The sequence below is a fragment of the Bos taurus genome, chromosome 19 (genome assembly GCF_002263795.3).
Source record: "Bos taurus isolate L1 Dominette 01449 registration number 42190680 breed Hereford chromosome 19, ARS-UCD2.0, whole genome shotgun sequence".
In the NCBI taxonomy this organism is placed as follows: domain Eukaryota; kingdom Metazoa; phylum Chordata; class Mammalia; order Artiodactyla; family Bovidae; genus Bos; species Bos taurus.
In genome coordinates, this window is record NC_037346.1 from 27,778,149 (window position 1) to 27,794,443 (window position 16,295).

The 16,295-nt window shown below is 59.4% G+C and overlaps 1 protein-coding gene across 9 annotated transcripts; it reads right to left on the reverse strand.

Moving 5' to 3' along the window:
- Nucleotides 1-310: 310 nt before the first annotated feature.
- On the reverse strand, nucleotides 311-15,468 carry PER1 (period circadian regulator 1). 9 transcript variants are annotated; one of them, XM_024980127.2, is made up of 23 exons: nucleotides 15,433-15,468; nucleotides 9,627-10,049; nucleotides 9,415-9,513; nucleotides 9,162-9,316; nucleotides 8,726-8,847; nucleotides 8,428-8,629; nucleotides 8,225-8,276; nucleotides 7,943-8,085; nucleotides 7,496-7,574; nucleotides 7,312-7,418; nucleotides 7,008-7,161; nucleotides 6,813-6,921; nucleotides 6,590-6,721; nucleotides 6,277-6,382; nucleotides 6,019-6,184; nucleotides 5,802-5,932; nucleotides 5,426-5,605; nucleotides 4,573-4,815; nucleotides 3,093-3,694; nucleotides 2,457-2,637; nucleotides 2,067-2,256; nucleotides 1,588-1,738; nucleotides 349-1,179 (listed from the first exon to the last, which is right to left on the reverse strand). In XM_024980127.2, exons 2-23 carry the CDS (start codon nucleotides 9,905-9,907, stop codon nucleotides 910-912), a joined length of 3,855 nt encoding a protein of 1,284 aa, XP_024835895.1. In that variant the 5' UTR covers nucleotides 9,908-10,049; nucleotides 15,433-15,468; the 3' UTR covers nucleotides 349-909.
- Between the last annotated feature and the right edge of the window lie 827 nt (nucleotides 15,469-16,295).

The window sequence follows — 16,295 nt, forward strand, 5'->3', positions numbered from 1 at the left end:
CGATTTCCAATCACTTATCCTTTCCAAGGGTCCCCCCTTTCCAAGTTCTGAGCCAGAGCTTGCTCTGCACCAGCTTCCCTTCTCCCACACCGCTTCCCAACTCGACTATGAATGACTGTGGGATTCCGTGTCTTAGCCACCTAGACCTGCCTTCTCATTGGGAAAGGGTGTGGGGAGAAGAGGGATATGGGTCCTCAGGGGAGGGAATAACTCATTCTCACTATTACTGAAGGGGAGGGAAAGAGCCTCCCCCCTCTCCCCCCCAGAGGTGCAACCCAACCCTCAAACTTTATTCCACAAAGACCTGGTATTTTTTTCCTTTTTGTATTAAAAATAACAGACACGATATCAAAAACACAAATGCCATCGGTAGAGGGTACAGCTGAGAACACCTGGGTCCCACCTGAGGGGCAGCACCAGGGACTCCATGGTCCACCAACCTCCCCCACCCTGGAGCAGCTAGGGGTTTGGACCGCAGGGTCCTCCTTGGGCCTCACACCCTCCTCCTGCCCTCATCTGGGGAGGAGGTGGGGGAGAGGGCTGACTCCCCCAATAAATAAATGCAGCCCCAATCCCCAGGGACAGGGACTCCGGCTCAGCTGGGACTTGGAGAGACCACTTCAGCAGCTTGTCAGCAATCTTGTCCAGGAAAAGGAAAGACTCCTCACTGGGGATGTGATGGGAGTCTTCTCTGGGCTGGGCCGGGCTGAAGAATGCCACCCTCTGTTCCCAAAGAGGCCAGAGGCAGCCCCTGGGTCCTGGGCTGGTGACGGGGGCCCCACTCCCCTAAAGCAGGAGAAGCTGGGGCAGTTCTCTTATTGGTTGGTCCAGCCACATCTGAGTTCTGAGAGTTGGGGCATGAGAGAAGGAAGCTTCTCATGCACACCTGGAGGTGGCCCAAAATGGAGTCTAGCTGGTGCCATTTTCTGTGGCAGGTAAGGCTGGACTGGGTGAGCTCCCACCTTGCTCCTCCTCTTCCATGGCCAGGTCCTGAGAGCTCGAGACCCTGGCCCCAGCTTGGGCCTGGGCCTCATCGCTGCCCTCACCCTCACCACCACCGCCACCACCCTCGCCTCCGCCCTCCTCCATGGGCTCCAGCCCCAGTCCATCCACTTCCGAGAAGAGAGGGTCATCAGGATGGCCAGGCTCTTGGGTGCTGCTACCGCAGTCCACACAGGCCTTGGAGGAAGAAAGGGTATGGGTGAGTCAGGCAGATTCTCAGTACTGACCTGCCAACCCAGCTCCCCTTGTCCCCAAGCCCCAGAGGACTTTCCAAACTGTATGCCTAGGAAATACTAATTCAGGCGGATGCACATGGGGTCAACAATATTGGAAAATGCATCGCATCCTGTCTCCGGACCCCACTCCGGGACAGCCACAATGTACATTAGTACAGGACTGGCCCAGAAAAGGTCCACAAAATTCACATGGTTTAACACTAAATAACCCAGCAGCAAGCTCAGTGGAATTAACATCCTTCAGAATTAATGATCCAAGGAACAGTGAAGGGATCAGCCCTTAGCCTCTGTCCTTTCAACTTGAGCTCAATTCCTTCTTCACCCTCCTGGCCCAGACTTCTCCTCTCACCATCACATCAAGGGCCCGAGGCAGTTGACCTTTCCGGACCCAGGAGTGCACAGCACCCAGTTCCCTCCGCTGGTCCTCCGAGAACCGAGGCTGCTGCTTCTGCATGGCCCGGAGCCGCTCCCGGTCCTGCTTCAGCACAGAGGCCATGTCCCTGCTCCAGGAAGAGGTTCAGGAAGCAGAGAATGGGAGCTGGGGCCAGGGCCCACGAGGAGGCTGGCACTTTTCTTCTATCGCAGCCCCCAACTCCGTGCCTCATGCTTCTCCCCAGAAACGTGTTCTGAGAGTTCAGGCCTTCCCAAGACCAAGAAAGCTGCTCTCATCCTGACTATTGCTGGGGCTCCAAGGGGCAGGAGACAGAACAGGAATGCCCCAGGGCAGAGCCAGACCCAGAAAGAAAAACCCAAGTTAGCTAGGGAGTGAGGGGGGCAGCCTCCCCACTCCTCTGAAGGGGAGGCAAGGAGTGCTCCCAGAGTCCTCACCTGGAGGGCACCTGATAAGTCATCATGACACGCTGGTCAGCATTGGCCATGAGCAGCCAGATGGGATCCTGGAGCACATACTTAATGACCTGGTCCCCAGGCTCAGCCCTGGCCTGGGCAGCCCCAGCCTCAGCCTCTGAAGAATCGATGCTGCCAAAGTACTTGCTCGTGTGGCTGCTCTGACTGCTGCCTGTAGAGTGAGAGGCAGGTAGCCAAAAGTCAGGCCAGTGGGTGCTCCACCAGGCCTCACTCAAGGTTGCAGGTCCAGCCCACTGGCCTTAGAAAGCAGGGCGTGGACCCAAGCCACTCAGCCAAGGTGCAGCCTGGCTTCCCAACTCCCCAGACACTGACCTACCCTGGAAAGTATTTGGGGGGGGGGTGGGCACTCACGCGTGATGCTGGCGGAAGTGCTGCCCCCCTCATGGGAGCCTGAACCAGAGCCCAAGCCGGAGGCCAAGGAGCCTGAGGCAGCAGAGCCCGTGCCTGATCGAGAGTCCTCTTGTAGCAGCAACTCCAGCAGGTCACTGGAGCCCGAGAGAGCATCCTGGTTGGAGGACTCAGTTACCTCCGCCTGGGGGAGGGGAGGCGAGGGGGACAGGGAGGGATTAAGGAATCAACACCTAGGCTTCCCTTCTACTGCTGCCACTGGATGGGGGCACACCCAGCCCAAGTGGTCTCTTCCCACTCCATGACAATGGGCTCAGGCTGAGTGAGAGGAGAACTGGCGAAGAGGAGGGATGTGACGCTGGACCCCTTCCAAGTGGCAGACGCACTCTCAGAAGTTTATGGGGATGTCCTCGCCACCTGTCAGACAGACAGGACTGTCCCCACTTTACAGATGAGGCAGCTGATTTCTGCCTTGTTCAGAAACTCAGCTGGGGTCTCCCACCCCATGACTCCATCCTTTGGGGACAACCAGGAGGGCAGGAAGAAGCGTGAGGGGGAGGACCAGGTGGTGGGTTGGGGGAGAGAGCCGTGTGGGGGCCTTAAGAGGATGGGGGCGGGGGGAACCGGGTCAGAGCTCACCAGTCTGGCCTCTGGTTCTGCCGTCTCCTCGCTGGGAGGGGGGTGCCCAGCACTGCTCCCAGAGCCCGCTGCCGCTGCACCCCCCTCACCTCGAGGGGCCTCCTCAAGCTGCAGCAGGTTTAGCTGGAGTGGGGAGCTGCATCTTGAGTTGAAGAGCGGAGAGTCGGAGCGGTGGGGAGGGCTCGGGGGCAGGGACGGAGACGGGGAGCGGGAGGCAGGGGTAGGAGGCCCCTCAGCAGGCATCTGGGGTGCCCCGTAGGGGTAGGTGGATGGGGTAGGGAACAGATAGTTAGGGAGCACCAAGGCCACCATGGGGGTCACCAGGGGGGCAGGGAAAGCTGCAGGAGGCACAGACGTGGGAGCAGGAGGGAGAGGCTGAGAGCCACCTCTCGGGGGGAACACGGGGAGTGGGTATGGCTGGACCACAGCTGGGAAGGGAGGAGTGGCTGGTGGCGGGGGCCAGGGGGCAGAGGGTGGCACAGGCGAGGGCTGGGAGATGTAGCCGGGGGCTTCGGCCCGAGTTGTCTGGTGGTGACGTGAGCGCTTGGCTTTGGATCGGCAGTGGTGGCGGCGGCCGGGGATGGCAAGGCTGTGGTGGCAGCCTGAAGGGAGAAACGAGGGTTAGCAAGGCCCTCAGCCTGGGGGTTAGGCCGCTGCAGCCCCCACTGCCCTGCCACTCTGACCAGGGAGAGGGTAGGTAAAGGACCTCTGGCTCCCCGGCCCACACATAACAGAGGGGACCCGGGAAGACGGGGAGCCTTCAGGGAAGAATCACAGCGACAGGGGAGGATTTATGGACAAAGGAGCCAGGGAAAGGAGAGGTTACATGAAGGGTTGTGCTGGGGGTGTGCAGAAGACAGAGGCATGCTGGCAGACAGGAGGCGGCAGGGTAGGCCCATGGATGAGTGAGCAGGTGGCTCTGACCCCTCTGCCAAACTCCAGCAGGCACTGCCAGCCTGGGTGATCCTCCTGTCAGTTGGGCCGTGCTCTGCCTAGCTCACAACGGAGCAAAGAGGTGGGCAGGAAAGCCCAGTCCTGAGTCCTACGTCTGCCTTCAGGGAGCCTCCCGCAGGCACCTGGAGGGCAGCAAGCTGCCCCAAAACGCTGATCCTCTGCCCCCTGAAGTTGCCCCAGTCCTCCCAGCCAGTCTACATAGACCTCCCAATCAGCAAACAACAGAGTCCTGAGTGGGCACACTTCCTGCCCCTACACTGGGCCTGGAGTGGCTTACCTGAAGCAGAGCGCCTCGGCCTGCCTCTGAGTACAGCTCCCCAGGCTGCCCTTCTTGGGCAGCAGCCCAGACCCTCGCCCTAGTGGGGAGGGGCTGGCGAGGGGCCTGTCCCTGGGCAGGGCCCTGGTGGTGGAGGCGGCAACACCCTGGGTCCCTGGAGCAGAAGCCTCTCCCTCAAGAACTCCCTCCCCTGACATTCTGGTCCTCGACCGGGCCGCGGGCAGGCTCAGGGGCATCCCAGGTGGCTACCTCGCTCGCCAGGGGCCGAGGGGGCTGTGGAGGAGCTGTCCAGTCCACGCAGCCTGCTGAAGTCACGGAAGCGGCTGAGGAAGGCCTGCTCCTCCTTCTGTGTGTGCAGGGACAGCACGGCCTTGGTCAGGCCCACTGGGCGGTAGGCGTCTGGGGCTGGGTCAGGGGCTACCGTAGGACTAGGGGCTGGGCTGGGAGCTGGACCAGGAGGCAGGCTGGGCAGGTCCTCCATCATGATGATGTCTGAGGATGAGATGAGGGAACGGTCAGGAGCACCTCACAATTAGCACACCTGCACCAACCCCTCCACGTCCAACAGCTTAGCCAAACGCCCGGCCTCCACCCTGTGGCCAAGCCTAGGCCTCCCCTGAAAATCCTGGCCACCTCCCCCAAAGGACCGGTTCTGGGCAGCTCCATGCAAAGGTGTCTCAGGGTAATAAGAAAGGACACTCGGTCCCCTCCAGGGGCCTTACCCAAGGATGACACCCCCATGACCCTCTTCGGAAGGGAAGCCCACCCCGACTCTTTCCTCACGCATTTTCCAGGTCAATGCCCAAAGACCCTTCAAGGGTTTTACAACAGCGTTGCCTTCAGCCCCTCTGTGGGGAGCACCTTAGGTTGAACCCTGCACCCCAAACTTTGTGTGTGAATTGACAGTAAGAACACAGGAAGCAAAGTGGGGGACAGACAAGGTGGCGAAGGCTGGCGGGCGAGCACAGAGTGAGAAACGCTAAGATGGAGGCTCCTTCTCTCCATTTGGGGCCAGAGGGTAGGAAAAGGCAAGGAAGGAGGGAGCTCTGGCTGTGGGACCAGATGGAGCCCTGGTTCTGCGCCCCTTCAGCCACACCCATACCCGACTCCGGGGGCTTCTTGTCTCCCACATGGACAATGGTGGAGCTGAAGCTACACTGACTGGTGATGGACACCACGCTCTCCGCCTTATTGGCCAGGGCGAGTGGGCTCAGGGCTCCTCCTCCCACCACCGGCTCCTTCAGAGGGGTGGCCCCCTCCCCAGGCAGCACTGCTGATGGATCTGTGCAGAGAGATGGTGCCAGTTACCACCCTGCCCCCCGGGTGGCTGGGAAAGGAAACCCCGGTGCAGAGGAGATGGATGGCACAGGGGAGGCTGGCAGGGGGACAGGACAGAGTGAGGTGGGGGCCCCAAAGACATGTAGAGGCACAGGGCCAGAGGACAGGGCTGCGGGAGCAGGGCAGGCCCGAGTCTTCACCTTTCTTGGCGCCCACAGAGACTGGGCCTGCCCGCTGCTTGTCGTCGTCGGAGGCCGAAGAGGCAGTGCAGGAAGAGGAGGACGCACATTTGCGCTTTGCGGTGCTGGGGAGGTTGCAGCTCTCCAGGTACCTGAGGAGGCACCAGAGGACATGAGGGCAGGTCTGGGTGGGGCGGGGCCGCGGCCCCAGGCAGAGAAGGTGCCCAGATGGCCTGACCTGAGGATGCTGTCCAGGCAGTTGATCTGCTGGTAGGAGCAACTGGAGGCTTCTTTCCGCTCAGCATCCTCAGCGGCCAAGGCCACTGGGGCCTGGATTGGAGCCGGGGCCGCCTCCAGGTCTGGGGATTGGCAGGGAAGGGTCTTGGCCTTGAATGTGCCAGTAGCTGGATCAAAAAGAGAGAAACTCTTCTGGGTTGGGCTGAAGGTCCAGGGACCCCCCAGGCCTCGCTCCCCACCCACACCCTCGCCAACTCACCAGGGACACGGGGCCGGGGCAGAGGCCGGGCCCGGGACTCAATAAAAAGCTGCTGCCCCTGATGCTTCACCAGGTGCACATCCTTACAGATCTGCTGGAAGGTCACCTGTGGAACAGGGTGGGGAGTGGGCAGCACTGGGGGGCCTGGCCAGCCTCGGGAGCCCAGAGCGTAGTACAAGAGAAAGGCCCCAGTGGGAAGATTATGACGCGAGCAGAACAAGAAAGGAAAGGAGGTGGACGACGCTCCCCTGGGCTTGGCAGGGCTGACTCTTGAGGACAAGGGGACAGGACAGGGGACTCAAGGGCCACTCACCGGGGCAGGAGGCCCAGGTCCCTCGGCATCACCCCCATTGCTGTCACTGGAGGAGCCAGGGCTGAGGAGAGGGCCAGAGGAAGGCACGGGGCCTACTCCACAGAGGCCCGTGGGGCTGGGGCTGTGCACAGGCTGAGGCAGGGAGAGTGACTATGGGTTAGGTGGTCTGAGACCCACTCTGCCCCCTTCCTTATCTCCCAAGCCCCCTCCCATCAACCCTTACCTGTAACAGCAGCCGGTGGATCTGCTCTGAGAGCTCTTGGATGTCAGAGTCCAGGGACAGAGCAGGGCTGGGGACCGGGGGAGTGAATACATCTTCATTCAGGGGCGCCCTGTGGGGTGCGGGAGGGGAGTTGAGCCCTGGCCCCTCCACGCTGGCCCGCCTTCCAGGGCATGATCCACTTACGTGCCCACTTACGTGCGTACTTTGTGGCGGCCCAACACAAAGGCCACCTTGCGGCTCCAGGGGTGCACGAAACCAGCCCAGCTGGTGTCCATGGTGACGTACTCCCCATTACGGGCACAGAAGCGAATAGGGGAGTGGTCAAAGGGCTGGCCGGCCAGCTGCAGGACTGAAGGCCATGGGAAACAAGGTGCAGGTCAGTGGGAGGGAGGGCTGAGTGAGGTGGAATCCCCCCAACCCCGAGAGACACAATCACAGGAGCAGCCCCAAGGAAGCCCTGGAGACAGCTGGAAGCGCGATCAGGAAGAGAGAAACTCACTCTTCTTGTGAATGGCCAGCATGAGGGGTCGGTCCTCCGGATGCAGGAAGAGGAGCACTGGGGCCCCCAGGAGGTCCTGGGGGAGGTAGCCTAGCAGCGGGGCAGCCCTGAGAGGAGAGGGGGCATCAGAGGGGCCAGAGCCTCGGCCCTGGCCACCTCCTTTCCCCCCAGATCCTGACCTCACCTCTCATCCACATCCTGGAAGAGGCAGCTGGGCGTGTGTCGTGTGGTGAAGATCCTCTTGTCAGGGGGGATCCGGGGAGCTGAGGCACAGGGGGCGAGGCCATTGGATCTCAGGCAGAATGCTCCCGCTCCCGGGCCCTCCATGTGCTGCCTCAGGCCTAGGCTGGCAGGCAGATGGTTCCCTCCAGAGCTCTCCCCCGAGCCCCCTGGCCTCCAGAGACGGTCTGGACTATCTCTGTGCCCCACACCAATAACGAAACTGAAAACCAAGGCACTTTTCTTTGCCTTCTCCTAGCTTGGAGCTCTTACCCAGCTCGACCTCTAAAGGGGTGTTCAAACCCTCATTCTGTTTCAAAGTTGTCTCCCAGACTCCTGTTCTGCTTTACCCCCAGCCTAGAGGAGGCACCCTTCCTCCTACCCCAACCAGGTCAGGCCTGGGGCTGCCCACCTTCATAACCAGAGTGAATGCGCTCTGCGATGAGCAGGCAGCATGGCTGGGCAGGGGCCCCGTCGGAGACCCGGATCTTGGTCACATATGGGGTTAGGCGGAATGGCTGGTACCGAGGCCCCGGATCCCGGTCAGGACCCCCTCTAGCAAGGAAGAGAAAGGGGCATTAGAGATGATCAGTGAAGAGCCACCCACCCTCCAGCTTAAGGTCATGGCTGACCTAGCAAAGAAGGGTGGGGGGATGGGAGGTGGAAGGGGTCTGCTCCCACGTCCCCCACCAACCTGATACGACAGAAGACAGACTTCTCCTGGGTGAAGTCCTTGAGGCCTGAACCTGAGACAGACCAGGAGGGCAGTGAGTACGGCTCCACATCCCCTCCCTGGGCTGAGAAAATCCCAGCGAGGAAAAGCCTGGGTCCCCTGGCCCCTCACAGCAGTTGCTTCCGACGACTGCTCATCTTCCCCTGAGCACTTAGGGACCTCACCTGCAGAGGTCCCTGGGCCCCAGGTGGGCAGGCGGGATGGGGTGGTGGAACCGTAGAAGACGCCCACGTCCTGGGGAGCCAAAAGCTCAGAGAAGCGGGCACCCCGGAACACGTCCCGCTTGCAGCGCAGCAGGACACCCGCCTGCTCGGAAATGTAGACGATGCGGCCTGTCAGGAAGGAGACAGCCACGGAGAAGGTGTCCTAGGCGAGAGAGTAAGGATGAGCACAGGTTCGAGAGCTGTGGGAACGGGGCTGGAGGCATGTCGGGTGTGGGGCGGCGGGGGGGTGCGCACTGACCTGGTTGCGGAGTGTGTACTCAGATGTGACGTGCTCCAGCTCCTCCAGAGTATAGGTGGACATGTCCATGGCACACGGTTCGCCCTCCTCCAGGCTCCATTGCTGGTAGAACTCCTGGTTGGCTGCAGGGGTGGGTAGTGGTTTAGTCACTCAGTCATGTCCGACTCTTTGCAACCCCATGGACTGCAGCCCACCAGGCTCCTCTGTCCATGGGACTTCCCAGGCAAGAATACTGGAGTGGGTTGCCATTCCCTACTCCAGGGGATCCTCCCAACCCAGGGATGGAACCCAGGTGTCCTGCATTGCAAGCAGATACTTTAATGATTAAGCTAGAAGGGAATCTCTATGGGGTGCGGGCAGCAGCGCATTTACCGAGGAGACAGCTCCCCACGGTCACCCAGAACCTGACCATTATCCTCCCAGGAGCACCACTCACCTTGCACCTGCTTGACACAGGCCAGCGCGTATTGCAGTGTGGCCAGAGTCCCGGAGCGGCCCTTGCCCCTGCGCTCCGGGGGCAGCCGAAGCTTGAGCTCTCGCAGTGCCGTCATGAGTTCTTTCTGAGTCCTTGCCCGAGCTGACTGTTCACTGCTGCAGGGCCCACAAGGAGGGAGGGGGTTACAGGCATTAGCCCCAGAGCCTGGCCTTCAGTCCCCTTGCCCCCGTCCTCCCCGTCTCCCCCCACAAACCTGCAGCCACTGGTAGAAGGGTTGTCTGGCTCAGAGCTGGCACTCAGGAGGCTATAGGCAATAGAACTGCTGGGTGGGGATGGGCTCTGAGAGTTCGTGCTGCAGGAGAAGCAACAGGCACACGATGAGCAGGCCAGCAGCTGGGGCCTGTCTCCCTGCTCAGATGGCTCCAGAGACCACTCCCAGAACCTGCTACACCCATCCAGACACACCTCTTGCTGCTCTCAGTGGTCTCCAGCAGAGCTGAGTCCTTGCCATTGCCGGAGGAGGAGCTGTGCGAACTCCGCTGAGATGCACCCCTGGACTCGGGTCCATTGGACTCATTGCCGCTAGAGCCATTGCTGTTGGCATCCGTGTCATCAGCCAAGCTGGGGCCAGGACAAGGTCGGTGCTCTGGAGGCCCAGGGGATGGACCCCCTCCAGGACAAAAGGGTTCCCCTGGCCTGGGGTCCCCTCCCCCTTCAGCCCCTTCTAGCGGGCCGCTCCTGCTCATGTCTGGGCCATGGGGAGGGCAGGAGAACGGGGAAGGTGGAGAGGCCACCACAGACGCTCAAGGGGCCCAGAAGGCCTGGCTAGAGGAGGGAGGTGGGAGACCCAAGCCTCAGAGGCCTCAGAAGTTTGACCACAGTCAGCACCTGAAGAGACCAAGGAGAAAAACCTGGGCTGTAACTTCACAACACCTGTCGGCTTCACTCGGACCCTCCCTTGCAGGCTCCCATAATCCTGGGACCCAGGCTTCCAACAGGCAGCCTGGGCAAGTTCTGTTCCTGTCCCCTTAGCCGGGGCTGCAGGTGGGTTTTCCCCCAACATCCCCTGTCAGTATGGCCTGGGTTAGATAGAACCTGAGCGGTCGACTAGGACTACAGCTGTGAGCCACAGCCTGGATACCTCCCATCCCCAAATTCCCATCAGTGCCCCCCCTCGGCCTGGGACATCAAGACCTCAGAGCAGGGATTGAGCCTGCCACCTCCTATATTTAGGCCTCCGGGCTAATTTTACCCGGGGGCGGCGCCACCTCCGCCGCACATGCGCGCGGACGTGCGCGGCCCCACCACGCGCTTCCGCCGCCGTCGCGGTCGCCAGGGAAACCGACGTCAGCGGCTGAGCTCAGCGGTTGCTGGAGGGCCCACAAGAGGGCGGCAGGGGCGACCCCTCCCCCCTTTCTCGGCGGAAACAGGGGGAATGCCACCCTCCCATACTGGCAGATGCAACCAGGGGTCGCCCACCTCTAATACATCCCAGGTTCCCGGAGGCCTTGGTGGCTATAGGAAGAGGGGCGGCCATCGGAGTTTCAGAGGCTGGCCTTGCTCCCCAGGGCAAAATATAATCACCGCCGCCCTCGGCGTAAAAGCCTCGGCCGGGCACTCGCCAGGATCCCAGTTATGCTGGTCAAGATAACACAGCCTTCCCTTCTCCGGCCCCTGCACCCTCTCCCGACCCACAGGACCGAAGCCGGCACCTGCCATTGTCAGGAACCCAAGAATCCTCTCTCCTTACTCCCCTACTTTTCTGTACACTCAACCACCCCACCCCCCTCAACATACACACCCATCCGAGGCAGACATACTCAGCTCTGACCAAGGGACACACAATAGCCAGCAGGTAGTTAGTTCTTCCCTTCTCCAACCACACCCCCAACCCCAGAGCATTTTCTGAGCTGCAGGAGAAAAGGGAAGGCTGTGGCCAACAGCAGGAACTAGCACCGGGAACGGGATGTTCCAGCTTGAACCGGGCTGACATCACGGCCGGCGCGAGGCCAGGGATTGGAGGAGGGAGCGCAGGGAGAGCGTAAAGCCCGAAGAGGTCCCGGTGCTGGGGTAAAACCGGGGACCCCCGAGTGACAAAGGCAGTAGGGGAATGCCTGGGGAGGGGAGGGTGTGAGGCCGGGATGGCTGGGAGCCGGGAGAAAGCTTGAAGTAAGGTAGGCAAGCAGGAGTGCGGACGCTCAGTACACGGTTCGAGGAATACCTATGTCCCCGGGGACAGAGAGGGGGTGGACAACCGCAAGCAAGGCGGATTACTGGTGTGCAGTCTGAGCGCCCGGGCCAAATGCGGTCCATCAGGCTGCAAGTGGCGGCAATCCGGTTCAAGGCCGAAGACTGGCCACTGTGGTGGCCGCGGAGATGCTTACCTGGCCGCGCGAGCGCCCTCCGGCCGCCTGCCTGCCGCCGTTGCAACCCGCAGCGGAGTGGAAGCTCAGCGGGGCCAGGAGGCGGGTTGCATAACGCCAGGCACTGCCCCTCATTGGCCTCCTGCCTGTGGAGCCGCAGGCCCCGCCCCCAATTGGCTGGGGATCTCTTCCCGGCGCCTGATTGGCTACTGGCCCCCACTGAGGTCAGGGCTGTGTCACACACACGGGCGCACGTGGATCTGGGTGCTGGCACTGGACTGAAGGGCCCCAGACACCACAACCCAGCCAATGGGCGCAGTACGCCTTGCACAGTAAATAATGGAAGGGAGGGGAGGGGAGGTAAGCTGCCCCTATTCGGGGAAAATACCTGGGCCACAATAGGTATTTAAGAGGGGTCTACTCCCTGAACTGACCTGTCCTGCACAACAGGACACCCTGGCCTCGCCAGAGGGTGGGCAGAAAGAATGCAGACCTTAGGAGGTGGGCCAAGCTGGATGAGATGACTGGTCCTTGGGAGGAGAGGGACAGACAGAAACCCAGCTTGGCTGTTCCTAGGTTCCCCTCCCCAGCCTTGTCGTCATCATAAAGCCATATCCAATCCCTTCCTCTGACACTTCAAATCCTGTGGACAGCTAGGAGGAGGGCAATTTGAGGAGGGAGTGGAGTGGGATGATGGATGCCAAACAATGGAAGCGGCAGATAGAACCCAACAGAGGCTGTGAAGGGAAACAATGGCAGGTGCTTCCATGCCACTCTGAGCAACCTACGTGGTGACTAGTGCTTTTCTCCTGAGGATGCAGCCACCCACAGTTAGGGCTGGCCCCTAAGTGAGGGCCAGGAAGCCAGGGCTACAGGGCAACAAAGGGGGTGGCTGAGAGAAGAGACCTTATACACAGAAAATGTGGGGTGGCAAGGCCTTCAAGTCCCCACCACTAGGAGAAGACAAAGCCAAGCACCTCATCATCTATCTCCTTAACTGTATTTCCCAGCCCCTAGAAGAGAACCTAATACACAGTAGGGTGATAATAAACATGGTGACTTTGTTGTAAATATAGCTAGGGGAGGAGGAGGGACGTCAGCAATAGAGAAGGGGCTGGAAATTATAATTTATTTTTAAGAGGCAAGGAGCAGAACCCTGAATCCTAATTTGGGGGAATAAAGTGCCAGTTTGAGCCGCAAAGAGCTGCAGTTACACAGACCCCCTCCAATCAAGACTGAGCTGTAGTTCCTGTAGGGCTCCCTAGAAACGTGGGTGGCAAGTGAAGAGGTTGATGCTGACGTAATCAGCTGTGGGTGCACACCCCTCATTGTCACGTGGCCTAAGCTGTCCTTAACAGTGGTGTTCCCCATGGGGGGGGGGGGGCGGCGGTGGCAGAGCAAGGGTCTGTGGAAAAGCTAGACGCAGGAAGGTTACAGAATAACCCAGAAAAAAACAAAGCAAGAAGTCACAGGAAATAGAGAATTCCGGAACGTGAATTCTCAGTATTCTCTCCTTGAAAATGGCCCCCCAACTCATATACTGTGGTCCAGTCCCTTGTCTCCTTTTCAGACACCTCTCTCGAAACCGCTTGTCCTCTTCTCCGGCACTCCTCAGGGCTCTAGAGTGATCTGCCCCGACACAGGCGGTCCTTGCTGTCCACCTCCACCTCCATATTTTTCTTTTTCGTAGACAAAAAGGTCGCGCTCCAGCAGCCCCCACCTGCTCTCAAGGCCCTAACCAGAATCCTGCCTCACGGTCCCCACAGTAACCAGGCCCCGCTGCCGTCAATGGAGGAGAGGGGGCGGGAGGCGGCGGTGACGTCAAGGCGGAGGAAGGGGGCGGGGCGGGGCAGCCGGGGAATGTGGGGCAGGGAGGCTGGAGAGGCAGTGGTTTGGGAGACGGCCAGCCCGAGAGGGCGGCGGCCAGTGCACTTGGGAACATCGTGTACTTTGGGCAAGTATCCCAGGACATGCACCCGCCTGGGCGCCTCCCCCAGCCCAACGACAGCCGTCCTGTCCCCAAGCCAGGGATTCCTGGAGAGAGGATTAGGAGGAAGGGGTCCCCCCTCCCTCGCCCCCATGCTTGGCTCTCCGCTCGAGGCTCGCATCCGCCCTCCCCCTGGCTTGCTCCTACAGCTCCTGGCATTGGCTTTCCCCCTCTCCCAGACTGTACACATCTGCTGGCCCGGTCCCAAAGCCAGGGCGGGGAAGTTGGAGGCCCAGGTTCTGCAAGAGACCTTTGCTCTTCCCTGAGGCCCCCTTCAGAGCTTGAATCTCTTGTTACTATGGCAGCAGAAAGAGGGAGGAGGGATAGGGAGAAGAATGGGTCTAGGATGAGGAAATCGAACGGGTAAAGAGCAAGTAGCCCAGGCTGGAGCCTGGATCTTGGGAGAGGAATAAAAGGGAGGAATAAGCAAGCCTGGCACCTCAAGACCAGAAGAACCAGGAAGAGGGAAATGGGGAGGACGTCACCACAACTTGCAAAAAACAAACAAACAAACAAAAAAACACCTTAAGAATGTGAGAATAGTTCCCAACCACAGCATTCACATAAATCTTACACTCTGTCACAGTTATTTTGTCACTCCATAGCCATTTTTTTAACCTAAAAAAAAAAATTAAGACACGACCCAGACATTGCACTGAGCACTTTCCATACGTTATCTTCTTTAATCTTCAGAACAATCCTGTGAGATGGGCATCACTATCCCCATTCCACAAGGACCAACTAAGCCTCAGAAATTACTAAACTTGCCTAAATTGCTTCATAATATGTTCTCAGGCTCTTAATAAATGGATTTAAATCTGAGCTGTGATAATGGTTCATAATTCTGGCCTCTTACCCTTCAGGAACCTATTGAGGTGTTACCAGCTCTGGGAACCTGGACCTTTTAAATACCCAGCCAATTCTAAGTTTGGTGCCTGAAACACAGACTCCATCCACTCTCTCTTCTCCCTTAGGACATTCAGTTGGCACTCTCCACACACTTCAAATCATCACAGTCCCAGTTTTCACATGCTCACAAAGTCCTTGAGAACACCCTAGCAGCCACCGGCCCCCCTGATTTCGTAGGAACCCCACTTCCTCAGTCTTCCACCTTACAGCAGGTCACTTAACCACAGGCCTGGCTGCTTGTACAGACAGATACACCCTGTAGATGCCTCCTCACTCCAAGAACTCAGGAAGACATTATGTACAGCCAATCTGCACAAGCCCATTCTCCCTCTCAGGATCTGACAGTTGCTACCTCACGTTTACTCCCAAGAATGGCTCTGAAGCCCAACCCCTTCCTTTTACACGAAAGAAAGACACCTAGAGTCGAGATTTGATTAGCTCAGGGTCACACACATCACCCCACCTGCAGCAACCGTTTGGTACCCTCCCACCTGCCCTACCAGGGCCTCTCTCCAGCCTCAGAACCCCTGCCTATTTCAAGTGCTTAAGGTGCCTACCCAAACAGCAGTCACGCCCTGGAACGCCCCCCACCGGCTCTCAGGGGTCCTGTACCATAACTCCCTGGGAGCAGGGTTCTCAGCTCCCTCAGTTCGCCAACTTCCAAGACCCTCCCTGAAGCAATCAGGGGTCCAGGGACCTTAGGGCGTTGAGGGATGTGATGTAAGGGACTCCCGCTCCCATCTCTCTAGAGTTGAGTTCGCAGTCCCTATTCCCCCACAACCATCAGAGCTCACACCGCGGTGATCACGCCATTTGGAAGATCCCCGGAGAATCTCACGGACAGAGGAGCCTAGTGGGCTGTAGTCCAGTGGGTCGCAGAGTCGGACCCTACTGAAGTTACTTAGCACGCACGTTTCACTACACTGCACTAACACCCCTCCTTACAGAACACATCACCGTGGAAAAATCCATACCGACGGCCGCTCCTCACCCGCCACGCCGGAGCACTCACCGCTCGGCGCGCACACCATCCAATTTCTTCCCAACTAGGATCAAGGGTACTTCACTTCTCCAGGCCCACCCGCCGACCAGGACGCCACGCCCCTGGGGCTTATTGGCCTAAGAGCGCCGACCCATGCCCCACGCCGCGTGCGGCCACCCAGGCTCCGCACTGCCACCATTGGTGCCGCCCGCCTCCGTCATCTTCTCATTGGTCAGTTTGCCAACCAGCAGTGACAGATCCACGTGCGGGAGGGGCCGCCCTAGCACGTTAATTGGAAGTCTGATCGAAAGCCACGCCTCCACCCACCTCCGAAGTCCTTATTGGCTGTGGCAGCATTGCCTACCCACCCCTCCCCGACCTGCCTAGGATTGGTGACGCAAACGCCAGTCCAGCCCTTCAGATTTTCTCATAGGCTGAGGTGTCTAGGAGCTGTAGAGGACACGTGCGGGCGATCTCACGCGGCAACTTGTTTACCTAGAAGGTGGGGTTTTCCTTGACGACACTCTTCCTTAAGACTGTCGAGTCTGCGCATGCGCAGATGTAACCGGTCGTGGCTTTCGTAGGGGCACTTTGTGAGCCGTCAGGCGCGTGACAAGAGCGCCCCCGCGCTGGGACTTCGGACCTGGATTTCTGAAGTTCCTTGAAGCTGAAAGGTGGGAGCGTTAGGGTGAAGCCGTCTTCAGGTCTCAGTACCCTGTCATAATGATGACGATAGCCACCTTCCAGGTTATTTTTTGTAAGCCAGGAGGTGCACTGCTTACAAACTCGGGAGAAGGCAGCTGACTTAACTTCCTGCTGCCTCATAAATGAGAGAGAGAGGTTACATAATCGGTCCGGATTAACACACTAGTTTCTAATGGGGTCAAGATTTG